At 41.4% G+C, this 27,816-nt stretch overlaps 1 protein-coding gene across 1 annotated transcript in view; it reads left to right on the top strand.

Moving 5' to 3' along the window:
• The first annotated feature begins 353 nt into the window (after positions 1-353).
• Positions 354-27,816, top strand: part of LOC135933048 (potassium voltage-gated channel subfamily KQT member 4) — a 52,656-nt gene continuing 25,193 nt past the window's right edge. The window contains exon 1 of the mRNA XM_065470917.1: positions 354-1,517. Within this exon, the coding sequence (XP_065326989.1) occupies positions 1,216-1,517 (302 nt within the window). The 5' untranslated portion in view covers positions 354-1,215. The remainder of the gene's footprint in view (positions 1,518-27,816) is intronic.

The raw sequence follows: 27,816 nt of genomic DNA, 5'->3' as shown, positions 1-27,816 counted from the left end.
TGATGAGTGAATTAGAATAAAACAAATAATGATAAAACACACTGGACATTTTTCTTAAAAAATAAACAACAACAATTTGAAAAATCATTTGAATACATTTTAAATATATTAGAATGTACACAAAAATACCCTAGACAACTTACACTTCATCCCCAGATTGACTGATCACCCCCACCCTAGACTCCATGTATATTTTTTGGAAGCCTCACAGATGGTGTCCGGTTCACTTTTGGTACTTGCAAACTGTTAGCAGCATGTATCATTCACCAGCTAACTTTGCTGCTCTGTCAGAGATCGCTCACGGTTCCCGGAAAGCGTCATTAAAAAACAAAACAGAAAAAGTGCGCCTCCAGTCGCTGAGAGCATCCCACGCTCGTACCCATCCCGTGCGCAGAGTCCTGCCCGCTAGCTTTTCTGTTTGTGCACGTCAACTCAGCGGAGAGCGGGCTTCTCACCTTCGTGCGCGTTTCCAAATCAAATGCAGATATTTGGTCTTTTTTTCTTCTTAATTTTATTATTATAATTTTTTGGAAGGGTTCCTCGTCTGCAGTTCTTGACATCACGCTGATGTTCTTCACTTCTGAGCTCTCCACCCAGTCAGCAGGGGAGCGCTGGACCAGAGAGACGCACAAGCAGGGGAGAGCAGGCTGATGTTAGCGGCTGTGGTGAGGCTCTGTCTGCCAGTTTAAAACTAAAGAAACAGCTAAGACTCGTTTAATGAACGACTGTGGCTGCTGGGCTCGGTTTAGAGACCATGGATCCGCTGCACGGCCGCTGTCCTGGCGGGTTACTTGTTTTGTGAAGTGTGCGCAGGAACAGATGCTTCACTTGATTGAGCCCAGATGATTTTTTTTTGCAAAGTGATGGCAGGTCGTTAGCAGCTTGCTTTCAGTTTTCTCGGAGTTGGTGTGTGTGCGTGTGTGTGTGATTACTTCTTTGCACCCCTCTGATTACTTCTCACACCTGACTGTTAACAATGATCGCCGGAGGTCCCGTTTCAGCGCGACTCGCTTACACAACATCTACTGTGCATGTGCATCTCGTCTTTTGCGGACGCGACTTTATTTGCAGATAACTTTTGAATCTGAACTCAAACTCAGGCTGTGGACTAGTTTCAGTCGGACTATGACTTGGTCCAAACTTTGCTCTGCGCTCCTGCGGATGATCCAGTGAAACGTGTCAAGTTGTCTGTAGTTTAATCGCGACAGCCTTGAGATGTTAGGAAGTCCATCAAACAACGGCGGCATCAGGATGCTGGCGCCTCCGGCTCCGAACGACGAGAGGCGGGTAGAGTTTGTGGCTCTCACCGCCGTCCAGACGGAGAGAAGCGAGCCGTCCACTCCGGAGCGCGGACACCCGTCTCACCGCACGGGTCTGCTGGGAACCCCGCTGCCTGGACCGCCCGGACCTCGGGCCAACATGTCCGCTTCAAGCAAGCGCTACAGAAAGTTGCAAAACTGCCTGTACAACGTGCTAGAAAGACCAAGAGGATGGGCATTCATCTACCATGCATTCATGTAAGTGTTTCATGGCTTTAATTTTGTGTGAGTGTGAACATCCCTAACATATTAAATTATAACTTTATACAAGTATCAAAAAGTTTGGAAAAACAAGGAAATGTTGGACTTCCCAGTCCAGCCTTTTGATCTCTGCATGCCAGCAGTTATTAGATAAATTTCCCAATTAGCCAACAGAGTTGCTTATGCGGCAATTAGCCTGGTCATATGCCATACATCATCTCAACATGGGGTCTGCTGTTCAATTTCCCCTTGTCTCTGTCTCATTAAATCATCAGGGGGACTTATGATGTTAAATTTAATTTGCTCAAATCCACATGGGGGAGTTTTTATTTTATTTTATTTTTTAAATCGTAGTCATTTTGTAAACACTTGGATGTCTGTCTGAAGTTTGTGTTTTGTAGGTTTACATGCTTCACTTAAGGCGTTGAAAAGTAAAAGTGTGGATTATGATGATAATAATTAATACATTTTAAAAAAGCTCTATTAAGAAATAGAAACTCTCCTCACCGGTGGAGTAAGAACTCATTCTGAACCCTAACACCGGAAGCCTAAAGATGAGTTCCACAATTAAAAGCGTGTACTAAACATAGATGTGAAACTAAAGCAACTCCCCTGCTGCAGAAAGTATTAAGTCAGGGCTTTAGAGCAGCCTGTATGGCCATATGTTCAAGAATGTATATACAACATGTAAACACGGGGAGAGTATGAGCTCACTGCTGGTGGTGCCGGTCCCCTCTCACACACCAGCAACTTAAGAGTAGTATGTGAGACATAAGTCATTCATTATATCAAGACATAAAACCCAACTGAGTCGGGTTTTTACCCTCTTCACGTCTCTTCAGTTAATATACTGTTTGAATTGTATCTCATTAGAATTCAAAGCTGCATATATATGTTAGCCTAAATGTCTCACTATATTTCAGCGTCTTTTTAAGTCAAGCCTAGGGCAGCTGTGCACCGGCACCTGTCTCCCAGCTGTGTCTGCGGCTGGCACATAGTGGACAGAGCTTCATGTTTGGGAGCTCCTCGGACCGGGTCGTGCGTTCGGCGTCGTTGTTTAGACAAGTGCAGCTGTCTGCATGTGTTTATAACAGAGGGAAATCCCACTTCAGGGCAGTGATTCTCACATGTCCTCATCCTATACTGTCAGTATATTAACAAGAGCATGTCAGTAAATGCTACAGCCCCACTTTAACCCACTTCACTTCTCTCTAGTTGTTTCTTCTTATGCCATTGCTACAGGACTGTGGGCATGCATTTCCAGCACACACGGGACTACGTGTCATGCACCTCTTCCACCTGATGTGTTACTCATTAAGAGCGATGGCCTTTACAGGGTGGCAGCCCGTGACATTCTCCTTGACATTACTGGGGTGTTGGAGCGAATCGTGGCTCTGCCATTGTTGTTATTTCTCTGTTAGAGAGGCAAAGCAGGCACTCGGAGGTGCCCAGATCGAGTTTCAGATGTCACGGCCTCAAAGCTGATTTTGGAAGCGAGTTGCTCCTGTGGCGGCCTATTTTACGTTGACTGCAGAATGTACCTGAGAATAAAATGTGCAAAGCTTTTCAAGAAGCCTTGCACTAAGACGTGAAATATATTTGCTGCACATATGTCTACCTGAGCGCGTCATTCCCACGGTACTTCATCCGTCTCAGCTGGGCATTTATTTTGATTAATTACATGTGTGTTGCTCTCCAAGAGGATAACTGTGTGAAGAAAACTCTTTGTACGATGAAGCTCAATTAAGGCTGTGTTGATCTGTTGTAATTAAATTGAGCTATACACTGCTGTGTAGGGTGCTGTGCTAACTTTCCCTTGATCCTTTAATTAATCCTGTGTTGTAACAGGGGACCCTGGAACAGATGTGTTGCTTAGAGGGCCTCTCTTTGCAGCTGTTTGAGTGTGCATGGAAAAGCATTGAAGCAGGTCTCCACTGTAATGACTCCTCACAGACGTCCAATGAAGTCTCACAACTTCCTCACCTCTGTTTTGTCAAACCTGCGAACACACACAGAGAAAGATTTTGCTCTTTAAATCTTGCCTTTTAAAGGTTTTGGTTACAGTGTTGTAAATGTCTGGATCTTGAGTGTGTGGGATGGAGAAAACATTTCTCACACACTTTCTCCTGCAGGTGTAACAGCTGCTGATTCAGAACTGACAAAAAGTTCTCTTCTACTCTCCATCCTTTGCTCTCCCCTTCTATCATCTCATCAAATCTCTTTTTTGTGTTTACTAATAAAATAAAATAAAGGGCGTTGAGGCAGGAATTTGTTAAAAGGGATGATAGCGTTCATGGAAAGTTCTGTAATAAACACAGAGAGAGTTTGCTCGTAAACTTGGTCGGTTGTGTAGATGGCAGACAGGTTCTTGCAGAGGCTCTGGTTCAAATGGTGAGTGGAGCCTTTGAACCGTGTTAAGTTTGGCGTGCCCTTTGATAGCCTTTCCCTCACTCACTGTCAAAGCTCAAGACCTCTTTGACACCTTTGAGTCCCACAGCTTTATTTCAGCTGCAATAAATCTATAGCGGCAGCTGTTATGGTGTTTAACTCTGTTAAAGACCAGCTGGCTGACAAGAAGCCCATTCATTAATACTGTCACTAATGATTGTTTTTGTTATTAATTAGCCTGTAAGATTTTCAAAAAAATTGCTTATTTTGCTAAAATTGTGTAAATGTCCCATCACAGTTTCCCAGAAAACAGGGAGATATTTTAGCCAGCGCCAACACATGAGGTCTGTTAGTGCTGCGGAAGCCCAGTGTTACATATACATATAAATATTTAAGAAAAATTGTGTATGTTTCTGTTCTGTGTCCTGTGTACTGTTTGTTTGTATATGTGTCTTTTTGCTGCTGTTACAACCAAATTTCCCCTTGTGGGACAATTAAAGGATTATTCTATTCTATTCTATTCTATTCTATTCTATTCTATTCTACATATATGTGATTTTCTTCTTGGGGATTAAGGCACTTATCGCTGACATATGACTCATTAGGGCAAAATGACTTTCATTTGAATTGTACAAACTCTCTTTTTGCCTTACTTAATATGTAAGCATGCCATACAAGGCCCGTTTGCATGTTTTCACATCTGCGCATTTTTTGTTTTTCTAGCAAAATATACATAAATGGAAAGTGGCTCAAGACTTTTGCACAGTTCTGTGCTCGATCTTAAGTCTATGGTTTGGTGCAGTATTCGGACTTCATTCTTAATATACAGAAAGAGTGTGTGAGGATGGACGGGAAAAAGAGACTGAGCATTGGCCAGCCAGAGTGATTGATTGGCTCGAAGGAGGGCAAAAATATACCGGTCATGTATTATTGATGTCCTATAGTGAAGGAGCAGAGATGTGCAGGAAAAATATCACATGGAGGTTTTGGTTTGAGCTTGTGCAGTGTCATCACCAAGTGGAAATGAGAGAAATGCCTCTACAAGTAGTTGCTTCTACGAAGACCTCTTTGCAAACGCTCCATGTAGGACTATTAGCAGGTTAAAAGACACTTTCTCCTCTCTTTTCTGGCTTTGCTCAAGTGCACTCTGTGAAAACAGTAATACAATACCTTTTGTTGCTCTGCAGATGCTTTGTCAAGTCCTAGAAACAAAACAAAACCTGATGAAGTCAAAGGGGAATCACCAGGCTTATTTTAGCAGTCATCTGCAGGATAAAATGTACCTCTAAATATGTAACTCATATTTAAGTCCACCTGCCTTTCTTCTTTGCTCCCAACCTAATTACAATAACTGCTTGAAAGCCTTTTTTTATTTGTAAAGATGAAAAGATGTCAAATTTCCACACTAGCTTTCAAAATATCCAGTCAAGCACACAAAGTGAAGGTGTGGACTTTACTAACAAGGAAAGACAGGTGAGAGAAATTATGGAGAAGTACTCGTAGGCCTTTCAAAGGCTCTCTTTCAAAGGCCTCTCCTGCTTTACCGTTCCTTTTTAAAAAAAAAACATGGAATCCTTTTAAGATGACTTTCTTCTAACCCACATTACATTACATCTGAAGGGAGCTCACTTTACTCTTCCAAATGTTAATGTTTCTAAAGAAATGATCGTTAATCTATCAGATCTGTAAACAATCATTTCCAAAGCAAGCTTAATCTTTGTCAGATGAACCACTGAGACTCCACGCCATGTATGAATATCTTTACTTCAACCTTTTATGGCACAAGCATCAGTGATGGTGTGTGTTTATGAAAGCTTGAGCCTAAAGCCACATTATTTATAGATGTTAAGGGAGATACGGCCTAATGCTCTCCATAACCTCTCCACCGATGTTTACCCAGAGCGCCTGTGTGGCTATAGTTAATTTTTCACACATCTTTTCTGTAAACAGAGCAGCTCCACACCGAATGCATCTCGCAAGCTTTTTCAACTAAAGGTGAATTGCCTTTGTGACATTATTAAACTCATTTAGCTCAGACAGCTTGTTGATTGAATGTGCTCCCTCTATCCGTCGACTCTTGCAGTTTTGCCTCCTTCTGAAGCCACTTTGAGCCAGCTAATCTACTTTCTCACCTGGCTCAGGGAAACCGTGTGGTCTTTTTTCCCCCCAGGTTTTCAACCACGCGACACAAAATCCGCTAAAATCGCCGCCCTCTGCCGTCCTCCAAAGAGCCACTGACGCGTTTGATGCTGGACCTTTTTTTATTATTAATAGTTTGAGTAATGCTGGAAAATAGCTTTTTGTTGGTTGTTTGCATTTTTAGCTTGCACACAAAAGTGTTTTTTATTGATGACTAAGGAAGAGAGAAAGAAAGGTGAGAGGGAAGTCTCACCAGAGCGAAGTGCCATTGTGAAATGGTGTGGGGAGAGAGCTACGCTGCACTTTTAACCTGCTCCGGGCTGCAGATTAGATGCTTGGTGTTCATTTAGTGCTGCTTTTGTTTTAATCTGTTCACCTCAGCAAGTTGTGCAAATTCTGCTCCATTAGGAATATCTGTATAAGGATCTAATATAAGAATTTCTCCTCCTTCACTCTGTCCGTGTCTCCTTTCATGCTTCCCTTTATTCCTGTGCCAACAACATCTTATTTGCAGCACTGGCCTGTCTACCAAACGACTTCCCCTCCCTCACGTCTTCATCATCTCCTTTCCTCCTTTCTGTGTATGCTTAAATGGGAAGGATACATATGTAAATACATAAATGCGAGTCAATAATTCAAGACATTTGTCAGTTAATCAAACTTCTTGTGTTTATAACTGGCTTCCTGTCTCATGTGACAGCTTAATGTTTTTCTTTAACACGATAAACTAAAAGTGATTATCTTTTGGATTTTGGCCAGACTGGAAATGATGATTTTCTCTATTTTCTGACATTTTACAAAAAGAATCATAATCTGATTGCCACTCGAATCATTTGATGAACGGCGAAATTTGTCACCTTTTAGCAAAACATGGAAGATTTTGAAACCTGCATCGATGATGTATGAAGGTGAGGCTTTCTTCTTGTATTGTTTTCTGTCTCATGTTTAGACTCTAGCCCCCCTAAAACACGGCTTCTGCTGTGCTTCTCTGAAAGAGCATCTTTTGCATTTCCTCTGATTTGATTGAAGGAGGAACCAAAAGCCATCTGAGCTGCTAATCGGATTAAGCCCAGAGTAACTTCATTGGGCAGGAACTCGGAGAACATGATTTTGTCTGCTTTGTGTTCTTGATATTTTTAAGGCTGTTTTGGGGAAATGCAAGTGGTCATTTCAACTGGAGATCAGTCTGATCTGGTGTGGCCTGGCTTCCTGTAAGAACAACAGTTTGTCATCTGGACTGTTTAAAGAAGATATTGTGCCTTATACATGACAAGCTGTAATCAAAACATCAGTCCTGCATTTGCAAAGTTGTCGTTTCTGCAGGCCTCCAAATCTGCTGTGAGAGGTAAACCATCAAATTATTTTAGTGAATTCAAGCTTCCTGTTTTTTTTGTCCTTAGCTACAGAATAACATAGCACCAGATATTTACCATAGGAAAAATTAAAGGCCCTAGCTCACGCAGTTTTCTGGATAATGGATTTTTAAATTGGCCCCTCAAAAACGATGCTAGAAAAACATCTAAAAACAGCACTTCATTCAGACTCAAATTGTCAAGGCTTCCTCTCAGATCTGAATTCCTGTTAAGTAATAATGCATATGCACCCAATTTCCTTCGGGGTCAACCTTCAGGATCAATAAAGTTTTATTTTATTGAATTGAATATTTTCAGTTTTTTTCAGGCGAATCCTCAATGGCCATATTTAAAATGTTTATTTTGATGAATTGAGATGGAACAATCCACGTGACACTGAAAGAACGTGCTGCCGCGTTACTCGATGTTGACCTTTCATGCTTTAAAGGTTACGAGGTCTTCCCCAGCCCTTTTACACCTAGCCCACGTGTACCTCGGCTTCTCTGAAGTTCTCACGTCATGTGTCCTGACATCTCTTTCAAAGGCCTGTCACATTCCGGAGCCACTGCTTTAACATCCTTGGGTTTATTTTTCCACTGAGCGGCTGGGTACCCACTGACAGCAGCTGTGTGCGACAGAGGGCAAGAAGGAGGAAGAAGCAGGAGAGAGATTCATTTTGGTTGCTAAGAATGAATGCTAATAATGATAATGTGATACTATATTGATCCCTGTAGGAAAATTCTGTTTCCCCTTGTCCCCTACTTCAACAGCTACAGCTGGCTGAGGTATAAAATGTTGCTCAAGGACAATGCCAGTTTGGCAGATGCTTGCTGTTGGTGACTGATATGCTAAAGGTTGGCTTGAAAAATATGAGAGGACACACAGTGCATACCCCCAAAACAGCTGAAATGAATAAAAATAAAACACCCGTGCTTTGGAGAGTCAGAGAAAGACGTTGGTGTTCATAGCCTGATCGCCCTTCAGAGGAAGAAAGAGCTTGTATCAGGACATGTGATTAGTGTCTGTGTGGCGGTAGAAACAGGAAAAAGTGGAAGGCAGTGAGCTGGAGAGAGAGGAAAGTGGAGGTTAGTTGCTGTATTAATTTCTCCTTTCGGGGCAAAATGTGTCTCTCTGGGGAGGGGACTGTCTGTCCTGGGATGGCCGATCAGATTTCCCTCCAATAACCAGCCCTGCTCCCTGTGCTCACTTCCACCAAGGAGCAGGACAAGTGCAAATACACACACACACACACACCACGCACACACACACATACCATTATGGTCAGTGGGAAAACAAACTACTGCTGTTTATTTACTCAGCAGTGCAAAACATGTCAAAATACTGAAGGTGAAATCCAACAATCCAACACACACACACACACACACACACACACACACACACACACACACACACACACACACACACACACACACACACACACACACACACACACACACACACACAGCAGAGACCTTGAGCCACCGACACTGATTTTGTTTTATTCTCTTGGAGATAACTGACTAGTAGGGGTGTTGACACCATCTAATCTGCTGTAATCTGTGTTTATGTAATGTTATTGCCGTGGAAGCATGCCAGGAATACTGTAGCATTTAGACAGGAGGATTCTGAGGGGAATGCCAAGAGTTTATTTTGATTATTCAAGACCCTCTAAACACTCCAGTTCTGCTTTGACAGCCAGGAAAATCCAAAGACGGCCTCTTAGCTCCAGTTTGCTGTATGTCTCAGTACACAGTGAAATTACTGTTACTGTATAGTAACAGTAATTGGGTTGAGTAGTTGTCTGGGATTGTTGTTACCCCTGTGTAGGGGGATACTTTGTAATCTGTAGTCAATGAATTCAAAACACACCACTCCTACTTCTTAGGATGATCGTCAGTGTAAATGTAACTATTTTAATTGAAACATGAATATTAGATTATCGCTAAGAGCAAGTCTTCTTTTAAAATAAATGTTGGTGCCTAATAAATAACAGTGTTCCTCTTTCTTTATGTGCAGATACATTTCTGTGCACACATTGAAGTTAAGTGGGCTAGCTTCAGTTTGATTTCCACATTCCATCACATGTATGATAAGTTAATTATTAGATGTCAGATTACTCACTTGAAGGGCGTATGTGGAAAAAGCTGAAGCCACACTTAAACAAACACGTCAACAGACAAGTGACGAAGTCGTTAGGAGACTTTAATAATTTAATTCTGATTTGCATTCGATTTAAACATAGTTTTTTCTCTTTCACCCAACACCTCCATGTTCTCTGAGCCTCATTCTCATTTTGCCCTGATTTTAATTAAAGCTGCACGCCACCAGTTTCTGTAGGTGAAACAGACCAATTTTTCAAATCAACCAGCCATGTGAAAGCTGCTCTCTAAAATCACCTGCCGTTATCCACTGAATATACTTACTTTAAATATGATTGTGCACAAAAGCACCGTGCACCTTCTACGCAGCGACAGTCCCAGCTTGCTCAGTGTGTGAACGCGGACCCGAGTTCGGGGTGGTTTTTTCCTGTGATTGCAAGTTCTGGCGATTTCAGTGAATGCAGTGAGCAGGTTGAATGTGTCCATAAAGGTATTCAGTGTGAGTGGCTAGAGTCCTTAGGAAGCAGGGTCTGTGTGTCGCCAGCAGCTGCGAAGACCATAAAGCAAGTCGAAAATAAATCAATAGCTTTAGCCATTATCTCTCAGCAGCACACTTAAAGCCTCAGCCTAATGGGTGGCTGTACCAGCGCACCACAGATGATCAGCAGCTGCTGAATAATGTGGAAACTAACTGTAGCTAACCGCTGATAAGAGATTAACATGTTAATTTATATAAAATGTGGAATTGCCCATCTCTCCTTATCTTATTTACTGAATTAATTTCAACAGCACTGAGGCATTCATGGATAAGTGAAGGCAGATAGGGGTGAGGACTTTAACTGCTGGCGAGGGAGCAACCCAGCCTCATAGAGGTTTTTGAAATAGACTTTAAATCTGTTGTTTCATATTTCTGGACGTGAACTTCCCAGTTTTTTTTCATTTTGCTGGGCACAAATTTCCCCTCCTTATTTCTGTGGCCCATAATATATATTTATATCTGACCGGTCTCCTGTTTTGTGTCCATACACACAAAATGAATATTTCCATTTTTGAAGGATGAATGAGTCTGCATTTAGAGGCTCATTGCATTTGTGTGTGGCGTGAAAGCTTTCACTGTTCACACTGGAGACTGTTGTGTGAGTCCTACAGAGGACAGAGTTTTACATTTGCATCCTTTTATTTTGAAAATATTGTTCACTCAAAAAGCGCCAGACGCTTTGTTAGGGCCAGGCATCAAAATGATGTGATTAAACTTGCTTTAGGTTCAGATACAACGGCCAGTTGAGGAAACTGTACACATGAAATATATGTCCTGTTAAATTCATTTGTCATGAGACTGGACCAAAGGAAGTGAAATGAAAATGTACAGCAAAAGCTTCTTGTTATACAACTCCAATTACATACATTACCTGTGGCCAACTTAGAGTGATCAATTAAAGCAGCATGCATGTGTTTGCACTGTGAGGACCCACGCAGGCACAGGGAGAACATGGAAACTCCCCACAGAAAGGCCAGCCGGCCGCTTCAAAGCCTTGGCCTTTCTTTTTCTCTCCCCTCTCTTCTCATTCTGCTCTGTCTCTTGTAAAGGCTGGGATAGCCCGTGTCTCTCTCTCTCTCTCTCTATTTCTTTCTCCTGTTGACCCTGCCTGGCTGCACCCGCATGCACAGCCCAGCTTAAGAGTTGTTAAGATCATCTTAATTTATAATGGCAGTCACTATAAACATGTGAGGAAGCAGCACCATGGAGATGGAGCTCAAACAAAATCACAATGTAAGACAGTATTTATAAGGCCTGCCTTGTGTGCAAAAAGCCGGGTACAGCTGTGTGTGTGTGTGTGTGTGTGTGTGTGTCATTGCTCATGTGGTTGAAAGCGCATGCTGTCAGAAGAAGTCTTGATTGGCACTTTTGCAAGACATGCGCGCATTCATGCAAGTGTGTGTTTATGGAGAGTGTGTGTGTGGGTTTGCCTGCACGTGTGTGTGTGTGTGTGAAGGCCTGGTTAGTGGTGCTGTGGGCACACCATAAACAGTAATCAAATTTTAACGAGGAAGCCATAATTACGCCATGCTGGCTGTCACTCTGGTGAGATTGTTTTCTTTTCCTCCATTACACCCTGCCACTGCTCTCAAATATCTTATTTGCAACTGCTTCCTTTGATCACGGCACCATTTTCTTTGTTTCCTGTTCAACGGTTACTTTTTCAGTTCCTGTTGTGATATATTTGCTTCTCTTATCTTCGTCTCTTCATCAGCAAGTTTTGCTTCCGTTTTGCGCCTCTTCTCAGTTCCATATTATCTGTTTTTTTAACCTCCTTCTGCTCGTTACGCGCTACGTGAAGTGATTCTGTGTCAACAAGTCCCACTGTAAGCTGAGGAGGAGGGGAGAATTTTCGTTAGTCAGTTTGCCCCTGTTTTCAAGCTCTTTGCCCCCACTCCACGACCCCACAAGCTATAGATGCTCTTCTGCATCTACAGCTGCTTTCATGGCTTCTATCACCCCCTGATTCACTCCCCCCTTCTTTTCAGCAGCTGAAGGTAATGAATGATTATTGATGACGCAAGATGTCAAAACATGTTTTCTTGCAAAAGGTTAAATGCAAACATAAACATAAAGCTGCCAAATCAAACTGTCCTCATTTTTGCATGTTTTGATGTCATGCAGGACTGACTGACTTGAAGTTTTTTTTTTCACACTTCCTTTGCAAAAACAGCTTTCAGAACTACTGCTGTACACACACATGCATACACACACAGGGAAACAGTAAATCTGTCTCTACATGCATGCATGCGTGTGTGCGAGTGTGTGCGGACTCTCTGGTCTTGTCTTGGCCCCGAGATTAAAGCAATGTCAGCAAGTGTGTGATGAGACCTCACAGACGATGGCTAGCTCTTTTCCATTCTGGCTCTCCTTGTCTCGCTGTCTCTCGTCTGTCCAATCCATTATTCAGCCACCTCTTTCTGTCTCTTGTCTACTATTTTTTTCTCATTATCTTTCTCGCTGTCTGACTGATACTAACTCCTTGTGGTCAGTGCAGTTCCTCCTATCTTAATATATATTACTGTACTATATCTATTCTCCCTCTCCCATCCTCCGTCTCTTCTTAGCGCTCTCGCTGTCTCTTACACACTCAATCATTTTGCCCTCCGACTGCCAGACCTTGTGGTTTCCTGTGATGTGCGAGTTAACATTACTGAGGGGAGCAGGATGAATACGACACGAAGCTGTGCGATCAGAAATCCACACTAAGCTGTCAAATCTGTAAATGAATGTATGTAAAGATTTTCCATTTTTGCTCTATAATCGCCTTTATAATTCTTATGTTACAAGATTTTTTAAATGACTCGTTCACAGGACCAGCAAAAGCACGATTTCACTGAAAGTGTTATGTTCTGATAAAATAAAATTGTAAAGAAAGAAAGAAACGTTAAAACTGCTGATGCGTGACGTCAGTAACAGTAATAGGTTTGTTACACTGTAGCGTTCTGCTGGGAAGCTTTGGGTCCTGGCATCTATCTGGATGTTGCTTTGACATCTGCCACCCATCATTGTTGGAGACCGAGCACACCTTCTTATTGTAAGGACAACCGCTTCCCCTGCAGGACAGTGTGCCCTGTCACACTACAAAAAACAGTGCCAGCCAAGCTCGAGAAACACAACAAAGAGTCAGAGGAGCCACAGGGGCTGCCGTACACCACAGGACTCCCCCAGAAATCCACTTTCCAGTTTGGTTCAAGTGGTTCAACGTTGTGTTTGGTAGCACTAGAGACCTGTAAATATTAAGCAGCTGGTTTTCTGCCTTATTGGTGTGCGAATATTCAACTGGGATAGCTCCTCAAGTCAGATTTCCAACTTGGTAGTTGGAGTAGGAGAAGAAACACCAGACCCATCTTCACAATCCAAGATGGCAGCAGTGCATGTAAACAGTAGTAAAACTGTAAAACTTTGTGCTGCCCGTGTGCAGAATTTGTGGCTCGCTCAATGATCCACACGTGGAACAATGACCAGGCTCTAGCCGTGAACGTGCTACAGTGGCGTGGTCATTCCCAGTTCCAACATCTGACTTCCGAGGTAAATGGAACGCAGCGCTAAAGACAACATAAGTTAAGTGGCATCAGGCTGAGAACACTTGACCATCTCAGACTAAAGTATAGAGCTTTACATTGATGTGTTGGAGAATCAAGTTATTCGAGCGCCCATAAATAATATGCACTTATAGTTATATGCACACCCTACAGTGCCAGTATGTGTTCCCAGAAGCTGCAGAGGTTAAGTCGTTAAGCTCAGGGCAATTTTCATAACCTGAAATTATTTCTAAACATTAATGTAATGAACCCTGTTCTAATTTCAAATTAAGCGCTACAATGTAACATAAGCTTCACAGCTTACTATGCAGCCTCTTCACTGACTGTGCCATGCTTAGCAAAACTGGCTCTGCACATAGTTACTGGTCCCAGTACAGAGATCTGTAGTGTCAGCAGTTTGAGGGAGAATCTGAAGGGACAACAGAGAAAGAAGAGCAACCTACCATGTCTGGGTGGCAGGAGAGCTGGAGTAATGTGGAGGTATGCTGAGGTTCAGTATAGGAATGAATAATGCAGATGAGGGTTATCTACTCCGCTATCATCTAATTGGCTGTAATGAGTTAAAGAGGGGAAGCACGTGTAATTAAGAGGCTTGAAAGTGGTCCATTCTCAAGAGCAGGGCAGAGTGAACAAGTCAGAAAAAGATCAAAATTGAAAGTCACGGAGCAGCTACGGATAAAGTTACTCCAAACATAACTTTCTCGTATTTCTGTTTCAGCAGCATCACATAATCAGTCCTCTATATTAACGTGAAGGGAAATGTTGAGTTTCGGGGGTTTTCACTTGTGTTTGCATTTCCATCCCAGCAACATGAAGGAGGGACTCTGTGTGTTGGACCCACAGTGGGAGCTTGATGACTGCTTTCCATCCTGCTTCATGTTTTTGTTAGTCTGTAGGGGGATGTGTGTCAGAGGGAAAAAAATAACACTACACTGCTCATAGTTTAGATAAATGTAAGAGAAAGTAAAAGAAAAAAAGTCCTTTTTTTTAAAGTAGTGCACACATCCTGCCTTCGCTATATTCGTTCAACAAAGGTCAACAGTTTTCACAGAGTGGTTTTGGTGTTTATTTAATCAGCATCTGTTTACTCGAAGTAGTACAGTGAGGAGCGGAGCCCTTCGCCCTACAAGTATCACAGCCTGCACTGACTCTGCTCTTTTACCCACTGTCTCAGATTGTGATATTGCTCAGTGTACAATGAGAAATTATAACCAGCCCAGTGTTAAACTCTCAGTGTTGCCAAAGATGTTTGTAGCTAGTGGCGCAACTCAGGAAGTCGTTATGGAAAATGGCAAAGTCCCTGCATATGTGTGGTATGTCTGTGTGGAAAATAGCTTCACTGGAGGGTGATGTACTATAAGCCTTTTTCAAATGGCTCTGGACTCTGTCCTAAAATTACACATAGAGACACTGACAGTTACACAAAGCCACGCAGAGGCACACAAAGAAACATTCGGTGTGACAGCAAGCGATAGCTGAGGAGTAACACAGCGCAGCCCCTCCGTGTGATGCGACCTGGATACATGTGTTTAACCATAAAAACAATAGAACTGACATTAATAAATGAATAGTGAGACAGACTCTAGTTTTTCATTAGAGAACTCATCACACCTATAGCTGCTACTTGTCTGTCCCATTTCAACTGAGAGGCCACCATCAAAGAGACTTCATTCGGCATTTTTAATTGTGATACAATTTAATGCATTTGAAATCATTTTTAGTTCGTTCAGACTAAACTAGCAGAATGATCTGAACTCATTACAGACAGACATTACATTCCCACAGCTTAAAGAAAAAGTTGCTGTGTCCCAATTATGGGCATTATTTTCATATATAATTAGTGGTGGTGAGACTGTATTTAGCACTATCGTCTCACAGCAAGAAGGTCTCGGGATCGAATGCACCTCCTCTGTGTGTTGCTTGCTTGCTTTATCTACCTGTGCCTGTGTGAACTCTCCTCAGGCACTTTGGCTTCCTCCCACAGTCGAAACACATGGATGTTATGTTAATTGGTGGTTCTAAATCGACCATAGGTATGAATGCAAGTGTTAATGCCTCTATGTGTTGGTCTAGACTGGTAACCTGTGCAGGATGTACCCTGCTTCTTGCCCCATGACACCTTAGATAGGCTTCAGTAGTGCACTGTGTAGCGCTGTGTGATGGGTTGTGGAATGTAAATATGCCGGTCGCTAAAGCGCTTTGGGTCGACTTCTGTGTTCAAATGTGCTATAAGCTATAAATGTTGGCTTTGACAGTGCATTTGTTTAAAATCACCCATGTCCATTTGGGTGCTTATTAGAAATGAATATTGAGTGGGAATTTTGTGGTAGTGGTGCTGGTGTCTGCTGTGCAGCCAAGATGGTGATAGTTGAGAATGAGGAGTGTATAGTATTTCAAAGCCAGATTTTTACTGGTATATGAACACCATCTGGCTACTCGGTGCGCTGCATGGAGCCATATTTGCTTTTAAAATAGTAAGTAGGAGTGCAAAGCATGCAGCAGCATTGAGACAGTGCGTCCTTCATTTGACGTGGACAACCTGTAGCTGTCTTTTTGTGTCAATTTAATAGATGGCCAAAATATTATGCTGCTTCTCAGTGAATAAGTTGCTGGAGGCAGTTGGAGTGCGGGCCTTTCCTGCAGTCAGTCGTGATTAAGACACATAATGTGTCACTACCCAGTTTAGCTCCTGCGGGATGGTTTTACTGCACGCCATTGCTCTTGTTTTTCCTCACTCCACGTTTTTGTAACTGCCCTTTCCTTTAAAAAATAAAAATAAACAAAGCAGTGGATATATGCAGTTTTTTACAGTTCCTGTTTATTCAAAGAATTCATGTTTGTATTTTTTTTTTTTTTTGCTTAATGGGAGTAGTCTATTTTAGGTCATGTTTGTGTGGCTGTCAGGTCAAAGCACTTACAGATGAGGAAATGTGAAATAAATGCTAGTTATCTTGATGAGCCTGACTAATATACTGACAAATATATAATTTAATAGATATAATGACATTTGCACTAATTTAGGGTCAGACCCAACAAAGTATTATTAACAAACCTGTGTGACTTTAGGTGAGGTCATTGCTCATATTGCAGTTCTCTAAATGCGCTCAAACCTTGGTAATGGTGGCCCCAGCTTTACTTCTGGTTAAATCCCATCAGCTCCTTCTTGAGATCCGCTGACCACCTCAGTTGTGTCCCACCTGTCTTCACTTTCTCACACTCTTTGCCTCAATCCCATTACACCGAGTTCAAATGTTACAGTCACAGCTTTCTTTGTGTTGTTTCTCAATCCTTGAGAGCTGCCCCTGACCCTTTGTAATCCATCACTGGAGATCCCCGCTGCCATAGTAACCAAATTAAACGTGTCACAGAGTAATGATGATTGGCCTGAAATTCAGTCATAGCCTCAGTCAAGGGGGGGCAGCGGTATCTGTAGAGTAGTGTGAACATGTGTTTTGAGTCACGGGGATGTATGCCCAATAAACCCCTGTGAAGTCAGGTGGTTTTCTGAGCAAGACTAATTTCTCTTCTAGGAGAAGTTTTCAAGATATCCAGGAAAAAATTTAAATGTTTGTTCAAAAACAAGGTTTCAGTGAGCACCCTTAATCAACCTCCAGCCCCTCCGATGGAAGCTGTGTGAAAGCTGAGCTCGTGTTGGTGAAATGTCAGCATTATGGAAGCACACTGGTGTGTGAAGTGGCTGCCCATACACCTACTAAAGGGTTTGTAGGCACTGTACTAATTGGCCTGCTCCTGGTAACAATACAGCAGCTAAATGTCAGGGCTCCCTCAGCACTTTGTCTCCATGCTTGCTTCTCAGTTCTGTATAATACTCTTCATTGATTAGAAAAAAAAACCCACTCAGGGGACAATAGACCCCGTGAGTTGGGCTGGAGTGGGAGGTTGTGTGTGTGGGAGTGTGGGTTAGTGTGTAAGCCTGATTATAAGCTCATTCAGGTCACTATTTTCCAGCTTAGTGGATACTTTATGCTAATATTGTTTATATAAATCTCACAGTTTCAATTTTCCAGCCTCTTTGTCTATAGGAACATAAATCTTATATAACGCGTGCAAACAATTTTATACTGAATTGTCCAGATGTAAAAAAATAACAACAATAACAACAAAAAACCCCCCACACTGAACAGATTTCTTTGAGGTGAAAACATCTCAACAGTCACCAAGAAAATCATGTGTAATTTCTATCAATCCAAGTCTGGTTATAAAATACACACGCAGGCTTTTGCAGCCCCCATGAAACCACTCTGACATCATAAAATGACCCTCTGTCTGTGGTTATACTATTATTTCACTCCATTTACTATTGAAAAAGCTGACCACATCAGACATATTTCTTTAGTCTCTAACCATCCGTACTGTATACTGTATATGAATCGTCATAACACTGAGCCACAGGAAACCATCAGAATACGCTGACTCTACATTAGCGCACAAAATGTGTGTGCGTAGCGCATGAGAGGTAAAAAACAAACAAAAACAAAACCCTCAGACTTCCAGGATGAGTTAATGCATCTGCACAGATATAAAAGTGTAAGATGACTGCATCAAGACAGATTATGGTGGTGCTTAATTATAGTTCTTAAATCAATTTGTTTAGTGAATCATTGCTGATAATGCAAATAAGCATACAGAGTAGATAAAAGCAGCAACACAAACAGTAAGCAGTGTTTTGTGCCCTACCTTTGTGTTTGCTACCTCTTTTTCCAGTCTCTTTTCACTTTCTGTCCTCCCTCACTCTTCAGCTGAGTATCTCTCTCGGGTGCAAGAGTGGAGTAACTGGTGTTTAAGGGAGGCTTTAATTTTATTTACTTTCTGTTCACATCGCTGGATTCTTCTGAGTACACTGAAATTTCTTTAAATGTCACTGAGATATAAGCCCAATTCTAGAAATGTGTGGATGCTGTATAAAATGTAAATAAAAACAGAAGCAATTATGTGCAAATCTCATTAAACTTTATTTTATTCACATTTGAAAAAGGAAAACCAAAAGCCATGCTTCTGTAATAGATGCAGCATGCAGTTTAGCATTGTCTTGCTGAAATATGCAAGGGCTTCCCTGAAAAAGACATCATCTGGATGGGAGCATGTGTTGTATATACTTGCATGTGACTTTTCAGCGTCTGTCTTTCCAAGTAAAAGCTGCCAATTTAATAGGCACTAGTGCACCCCTATACAATCAGAGATGCAGGCCTTTGAATTGTGTGCTGATAACAAGCTAAACTGTTCCTCTCCTCTTTAGTTTGGATAATGTAGAGTCCATATTACCCCCCCCCCCCCCAAAAAAAAAAAAAAAAAAAAAAAAAAAAATCAGATTTTGATTCGACTGGTCTGAGTCAGTTTTCAACTTGAAGAGAAGATGATGGCTTTTTCTGGAGCATGTTCACATCTTCCTTGCATGATAGATCTTTAATCCATATTTGTGGATGAACTGTGTTCATCCACAATGATTTCTATGACAGAATCACGCCTGTTTTTAATGTATTGCCTGCCTGTGGGCCCCAAGATCACAAGAATCAAATACTAATTTTTTTACAGAAAAAACTCTTCTGCAGAGAAAGACAAAGAGGAAAACCTTCTTCTGTCATTATTTGGTTTGAAGGGAGACCCGATTGCAGACCAGGGCATGGTGTGAAAACACAGAAAAACTAGCTCTATTGAAAGCATGATAGGTCCATGATAAAGGCAACAATAGGTGAATAAACATAACTCCAGAAAACAAACTAGGTGTAAGACACTCACACAAGGAACACAGGGAGGCATACAGACTAACCCAACAAAGGCTTAAGGAAGTATAGACTCCCAGGAGAGCAGAAACATCTGAGGAAAATGAACCAGGCGCAGACAATCAGGACAATCACAGAGGGCAAAGATTCAAGTAAGGCACAAGAGACAACCAACTGTCAAATAAAATATGAAATAACCTAAAAGATAACAGCCAAAATACTCAGACACACAGAAAGTTAAAACTGTAGAACAGCAAGAACAGTAACTATGAGAATACAGAAAAAAAGCTTCTGCACAGAAAGACGAAGAGGAAAATCTGAGGGAACTAAACAAACTCCATCAACTCATATGCAACCAGAAATAATACTCAGCATAATAGAATAACAACAGGAATGAAAAACTAGGAGAATTAAATTGAAACCAAGCCATTCCAATTCATTCAAATGTAACTGTTACATGTTTCAGTAAGGTCTTCACATAATGTCAAGGTCAGAGCAGCCACTGACACCACAAGGGTCATGTCCTCTATAATTTATGTGAAGATTGCTAGACTTTTACTGAATGTCCATGAAATGATCAGTTAATCAAAGTGTTGCTCGCTGGTCAAAGTAACAAAGGAAAAAATCTTTTTTAAATGTCACCCATGAGATTAAAGTGGGACTGTGTGTTTTTACATATTGTGTGCTTTTATTTTGTCACTTGCTAATTTGTTTCAGTTTTACTTTCACTGACTGGTTAGATGTAGCTACTAAAACATACTTTGGTCATTTTAGGAAAAGGTTCAGGTTTAGGATCAAAGTTGCCACTTCACACAAATAACCGTGCATGTCGAAAAATGACAAATTGGAGTGAGAGACCTGTCTCACTAATGCCATAAACTGGACCTTCAAGCTGTGCAGCCAAAGGACAGCTTGTGTGCAACTCCAGCATCTCTGGATCTGCTGTAAGACCACATTCACCTGTTTGCTTAGGCCTTTCTTAAAACTGACATGTTTATTAGTACCTTTATGAGTTCTTTAACTCAAGGTTTTGGACTGAAGTTGAAAACAAAAAGGGAAAATTTGCCTGCCAAAGATTAAAACATTATAAACCGACTGTTGCTGGGATGGATGTCTGCTGTGGTTTTAAGAGGTGCACAGTCTTAAGCTCATATTTCAACTTTAATCCTGACAGCAATGGAAAAAAAGTGGAGAAAAATAGACATGGGAGTTTAAAGTCAAGTGTTTTCAAAATGATATGGTTTGAAAATATGTTTTGGAAGTATATATTGTTGGAAAACCAACTAAATAAATATTGGAAATGTCCCTTGGAATTTGTGGATTTAAAAAAACAAACAAATTAGACCTGATGCTCTGGTGGAGAGTCACTGAAACATTATGTTACTGATATTCAGACACACAGTAAAACCATTAAAGAAATGTGGCCTTTTAAAAGTGCACTGTTATTTTCAATAATCCTTTAAGCTAAATTTCATGTTCACAGTCAGTGAGAGCCTGGAGCAAACATCCAGGGAACGGAAGAAGCTTCCTGTTCTTCCTGCACCTAAACGAATAGTTTCAATGAATCAAAAGCAAGGAACAAAGGACTCGATTACACTGTGATGTCACATTAGTTGTGTGTGTGTGTGTGTGTGTGTATATATATATGTGTGGCTGGCAGATACTTTTGAGGCTGCTGTGACTGGGAGTGACATTCCCCAGCAGGGAAAATGTATCAGTCTAATTGGCACTCTGTTTAAAATTCATCATCTGTGGACAGACTGTGGAACAGCGTGGCAGTCAGTGGCTCTTTGGTGACTACGTTTGATTGTCTGGCTTTGCAGCAGGCTTGGCCTGCGACTGAGAGAGAACGTAATGAGAACGTGCAGCAGGAGCCTGCGTATGTAAAACAAACTGTTTGTTCACAAGTGTCAGGTAGCGCCACATCTCGTGATGCAAACTGCCAAGGTTGCACAGCACCGCTTCTCTCTTGACCTCTCAAGATGTAAATAATTTATCTAGTCTAATATTCCTGTAGGTTGTAGCATTCAGAGGAAAACAAACGTGTTCCTCTTGTTCCTGCACAAGACACTTATGTCCCCCCCCCCCCCCCCCCCCCCTCTCACACACACCCACTGCTGCCACCACACACATCAGCTCCCGCCTTTCCTGGTGTGCCAGTACAAGAACCTATGAATCGCTCAGTCAGCTTCTTTTCTTGTGAAAAAGCACATTTCATCTCATTTGTTTGCATTTTTTTTTGCCTTAAAAAGTTTGCTGTCCCAGAAGGAGTAGGAGTAGGGGGAAGGGGTGGGGTAACCAATAGGCCTGGAGGCTGGCCTGCTTGGTGCCGTGCAGCCAACCTGCGCACATTTTCCCTGCAGTCGCTATTTAAGGAGAGTGAAATGCTATTAATATCTTTCTACCGTTTCCACCTTTCTCCAGTCTCTCCCTCTTCTTTTTCTCTGCCGACGACACGCTTCCTCCTCCTTTTCACTCCCTGCTACTTCACCTTTTTCCTCCCTTTTTCCTCTCCAGGCACAGCTCATTAGTCCAATTAAAGTCTAGAACTGTGTTTATTGTAGTTTTCTTTTTGTGTCCCCATTACGTGTAACTGTGATATGCTAAATTGCCACAGTGGCATTTGACATAGATTCTGATGTGTTTGTCAGACTATAAATAAATCTCACGTTCCAACCGAGCTTTTCTGAGCATTTGTTCAAGCCGGTCTATATGTTTGCCAGTGCGTGCCCTTGCAGAAGGTGTCACTGCAAGTGTGTGTTCAATAATTGGACCGTGCTGTTGTTTGTGATTGTGCACCTGGAGCATGTGCACAGATTGCAGGTCAATGCCTGAGAGTTGTCGTCAGAGCCTCAGGGATCCAGGCCGGCGCCGTCCACACAAACACGCAGACACACACATGTACAGTAATAGGTACTATGATGTGACCCCATGGCCCTTTCAGTTCATGTCCATATTCACCTGCTCTTATTTTCCTGCTTCTCTTTAACTTCTTTCCCTTCACTGACTGAAATTGTGGAACTATTTTTCACTTTCACTTTAGGTACTTGATACCTAATTCTTATAAATATATGGTGAAAATAAAGAATACATTATCTCCTTTTCTTTCTCTGTCTTCTGTACTGCCGCCTCCTCGTCCTCCCCCTCCTCTGTTTTCTGTAACTGATAGCTGCTTTATCACCAAGTCATGATCGAATCAAACCTGCATTTTCCCACAATCCAGCTCTGTTTCTCTCGACCTGGTATACTGGCTGGTGTACGCATAGAGTGCTAACATGCACACAGAGTGTAATGAAACAATACACAATTTCATGTATGTTTATTAGAGCTGGTAACACCTTTTTATCTCACTTCAGCGTACTCACAGGCCGGCCGAAGTAATGTGAGAACTCCTTTTTCACTTATGTATGCTTACAGGAAAACAGCAGTAAAAGCACCTTGCCTAGCTTCCATTAAAAGCAATCTTCCTGCTCTGCGAGCTGCCGAACATTCATTTGTTGTCTGCCCTGCCAGCAGACCAATGACCCTCTGGAGGTCTAAAGGCCCGGAGCCAAATTCTGTGCACTTTATACATACAGAGGATTGTGGTCTGTATTACTGATCTTTAGAGTTTCAGCATAGAGATGCTTCTCTTTCTCTCTTGGTCTCTCTATCTCTCCCTCTCTTACTGTGCTTGCATTTTTCTTGATTCTCCACCGTGTCCACCAGACAAATTACACTCTTGGATTTTGGAGAAAAGTCAGATATTCTCTGTACAAAGCAGAGCATGCATTATTCTTTTTATAAACTTCTGGGGCAATTACTAAGCCTTTGAGCAGACAGCCTTTCAGTAAACTTATTGAGTGGCTCACTTACATAATGTATTGTATTTATTACATCATGGCAATCTTTTTGATGTGAAACATCTACACTCATATGAAAAAGAAAGTTTTCACAGGACACATTTGCAGTCCTGTGGAAAAAAATTAAGTACACACTCACTATAGGAATTAAGTAACAACCATGTGTTGCTAATCAAATCCACTTGATTAACTGATAAATAATAAGTGTGAGCATCGCTATAAAAGCGGAAGTCTTGGTAGGCTTCTTGTCTGGAGCATTCATGTGTGTGTTAACACAGTGCCAAGCAGGAACGACATCAGCAGCAATCTCAGACTCAAGACTTCTGGAACAATGTCCTTTGGACAGATGAGACCAAAGTGAAGATGTTTGGCCATAATGTACAGCACCAAGTTAGGAGAACACCGCATATTAGCACAAACACCACACATCAAGTGTCACAATGATGGTGGAAGGATGTAGCCACCTGACCTGAGTCGACCAAGACCTCGAAGAACACAAGTCAAATGTGGGTCATGCGACAGGATAACGCGCTCAAGCAGAGCAGCAAATCTCCAGCTGGATGTCTGAAAAATACAAGAATCAAGGAGCTGCAAAGGCCCAGTAAACGTCCATACCTCAACCTGATTGAAAAGCTGTAGTGGGAGCTTAAGAGAGCTGTGCATAATCAAATGCCTGCAATCCTCAATGAACTGAAGGTTTGTAAATAAGGCTGGGCCAAAATTCCTCCACAACGATGTGAGAGTCAAACAAAAAATGATTACTTCAAGTTAGTGCTGCCAAAGGTGGTTTTATAAGCTACTGAATCATGGGCTGTACTTAAGTCCTCACAGGACTGCACAGAGTGCTGTGAAAACTTTCTTTTTCACAGGACTGGATTTATGTTTATTTATAATGTACTTTTAACCTTCTTTTCCTCTGAGGTCACCCGGGCCTGTCATCATCCTGTGCTGAATATGTAAAGCAACGGCACTTTGATCTCTACCTCATAAAAAACATTATATCTTTAATGCCTACCTCAAAAGAGCATTTTTGAGGTAGGCATTAAAAATTCTGATATTTCTGTTCTTTCTTCTCAAAATTCTTACATCTCAATCCATTTTGAATATCTTTAAAAAATAACCTCAATATAAGGGTACTTTATTGAGGCAGGTTAAAGTCAAAGCTGAGTCAATTTTCTTTCAGTGTCCCATGAGGCCAACCATGCTGAATTGGTGGATTTCAACTGATGCTTTGCTCTTAATTGACATTTCCCTGAAAGGGAGGGCGTGATGGTGTGTGGTGATACTGGGGTGGATGGAGAAATGTGCCTTCAGCAGAAATGTGACTCCCTCTCGATATTCATCATGCGTGGCCTAACTGTCTGCTCGTCTGTTTTGCTTAATTATGCATTTATATCTTAATGTATGATAAATAGAAAGAAGCAAATGCGTCTACTTGGTGGATCTTAACAGGTCTCTTAAATATATAGAAGAGCCGTAACAGAACGTAAAAGTGAAGGCAATAAAAATGGACATCATACATGTCAGATAACTTCAAAAATCTGGATATTATGCAGTATCAGAGGTCTCTTTGACTGAATTTGGGCATATTATATTTTCCCGAGCACTAGTCAGCATTGCCATCCAAATAGCTTTGTTATTTGTATTAGTAATAAACAATATATCAGTGAATTATTTCAAAGGATTTTTGTCTTTATTTGAGCCAAAGAGCTAAGTGGGGTTGGTGGTCAGAAAAAATGGAGGGAAGCTGAAAGGGGGAGTAACACTTTGTGCTTAGTGATTTTAGTATCTTATTTTCCTCTGACCAATCAGGCACACTCCTGATAGGTGAAGTGAATAAATGTTATTTATTCACTCATTACAATGCTCTGCTGGGAAACCTGGGGTCATAGGGTTCATGTATATATTAGAAGCAGAGCAGAGTTCTGCATGGCAACAGCACTCCCCGAAGGCAGCAGCCTCCCCCGTTAGAACAGAAATACTCAGGAGTATTATTGAGGAGCACTTGAGGTGTTCACCCCAGATGTTGATGCGATCTTGACCTACGGTGGCTCTACACCCAGGCCCTGATTGGTCAGAGCTATTTTTGGCGGCACAAGGGGGGACCTCCTTGACATTTTGTTTTAATGTTGTGACAGATAAGGGTACATATCCAACATACTGGAGAAAATGTGATAATGTCCACAAAATTTATGTAACTTTACCTCTCTGCAGCACCACCGTGGATTTTGAATCAAACAATTTGGAGCCTGTATTTCATGAGCCTGTATTTCAATGAAATAGTTTTATTAAACATGTGGAATTAAAGCTCAAATTCTGCACTTTGTGTTTCAAATCAAATGACTGTTTGATTTAAAATCTACTTTGGTCTTTTAATGCTACATGTACGTTTGGCTGATATTAATGTTCATCTGTGGCTTGTGAACAGGATGAGATGAGTTTTGAAGGGTTTGTTACGTCACAGAAGAAGTAGATTTTATAAATATGCAGTCTAGTTGCATAAACGGATACGATGACTGTGTTGGCGGTAACTCATTGAACTGTATAGAAATTGCTGTATGCAAGGGATAGTATTGTATTCAGGTAAATGCAGAGTTGTGTTTCTACGGGAATGTTGTGTCTGCATTTTGTAAAAGTCAAGCTGTCGATCCCGCTGTCTGTGCTCTAACTTGTTTCCTGTCATAAAGCACAAGTCAATGAACCCCCCTGAAATGCTGCTCCAACGAATCTCCTCCTCACTGTATTACACACAACACTTTGAGTTAATTGGAGAGGAAGGAGAGGGTTTAGTCAGCACATTGCTCAGCTGATGAATGACCAAAATGCATTGTTTGCCGAGAGTCATCTCAGTGTATTTTTCAAACTATCCCTTCTGTGGCTGGAGCACTGTTTACGCATCAGTGGGCTAAAAAATATACAATGGTAATTAGGAGGTGTCTGTTTATTCACGCGTGGTGTCCGGTGTCTTTCTAGCTGTCTAAGATCTACTCTGTCTTTCTATTTGTAGCGTCTCACTATTGGGAAACTGCGGCTGGGCAGGCAGACAAAACAAAAACAGTTTGAGAAGTCGCTCACTGACTCACATCTCACATTCAGTTGAGAAGAGTGAAAGTGAGAAGTGTTGATGAATTGCTGCTTCTTTTTTTTTTTTTTTACGAGAGCACGAGTTAGACCATTCAGATCAACTAAATCTTTACTGCTGGATTTTAATCAGCTAAATTGATAATGAAGGTTAATATTATCGGCTGATATTAGCTGTTTTTATATTGAAATTTCTAACGGCCAATAAGTGAAAATGAAAAAAATAAAAGAAAAAATGAGAGAAGCACCCATAAACGGTGTTACGAGTGTTGGGGTTGCATAGTTTGTCCACCAGAGAGCACTTTCCAACTTTCCTGTGAGACACAGTCAGCTGATCCAAGAAAAGTCAGGCAGAGTGTGAACAAGTAAATAAAAAACTAAACTCAAACAAATCTGATTATTTCATGTGTCTAAAAAAGAAAGAAAATCAGCCGATATATTGGAATATCAGAGTTTTAAATCATTCCATTTTAATCATTTAAAATTCCTAAAAATCAGTCAGTCTCTATAATTTATTAACCATTATAAATTTTTTAAATATATTTTTGATATTAATGATATACTGTTAGTGTTACTATACATTTTAGCAGGTTATAGTAGCCCTTTAAAGCAGTACTTAGCCACCCTTTTCGTCTGATTTTAATAAGTTCCTCTTCATCTGTCGTCATGTTCCAAATGTGGTCTTTTCACTTGTCTTAAATAACTTTTCAGTAGCTGGGACCACATCCTCATTTGTAGGAGGCGTGAGCATGAACTGAGCCTGCGGTTTTGGGGAAAGGCCTCAGAGGGGAGTAGCAGTGGGCCGGGCAGATCCCCATGCACTAATGAGAGGTGAATGAATTGAAAAAGGGAGCGAGGAAAAGCCGACAGAACGCCAAAAAGGAGCATGTATGACTGTGTGGTCCTGCTCCTGAAATTCAGATAAATTATCTCCAATGAAACATACTCCTTCAACACTTTCACACACTTAATTTACTTTTTAGTATAGACCATATTTTTAACCCGTTCACACTATTTTGAGAAATAGTACAACATCATTGCAAACACTCACTTCTTCTATGCTCCAGCTTTGCTCACCTAATAATTGATGTCCTCCCAGGCTTCTGATTGGCCTACAGTTATATACATACAGTCGCTTTGGCGTGGTCTTGGCAGCGCTTGATGTAGTTTTTAAAGTTTTCGTGTGGAGGGAGATGTGTTTTAGACGGTGTTTGTGTGCATGGGATTTAAAGAGTAAAAGCAGAAAGCCCCCATTTAAAAATATACCCATGCACATGTCAATGTAGCCTGATCTCCGTCAACTTGCTACAGCTTTTTAATATAGCAATGAATGACTATGTGCAGCTGTATGTTCTCATCAGCCACATTGTAAAGCAGCTCATTTGTAATTGTAACTTTACAGCCTGGTGTCACACAGAAATGGACGATGCTGTTTAAATGATTATTTCCCCCCTAAAAACAAACATGTAGATCTATTTCTTCACATCATGACCAAAGAAATAAATCCACATATTGCCTCCTGTCTATCTGTGCCGTCTTCCCTGGACATTTGTTAGTTTTTCCTGATCAAT

Source organism: Pelmatolapia mariae, linkage group LG22 (assembly GCF_036321145.2).
Source record: "Pelmatolapia mariae isolate MD_Pm_ZW linkage group LG22, Pm_UMD_F_2, whole genome shotgun sequence".
Lineage (NCBI taxonomy): Eukaryota > Metazoa > Chordata > Actinopteri > Cichliformes > Cichlidae > Pelmatolapia > Pelmatolapia mariae.
The sequence above is the reverse complement of the archived record's forward strand: the minus strand, read 5'-3'. Positions and strand labels throughout refer to the sequence as shown.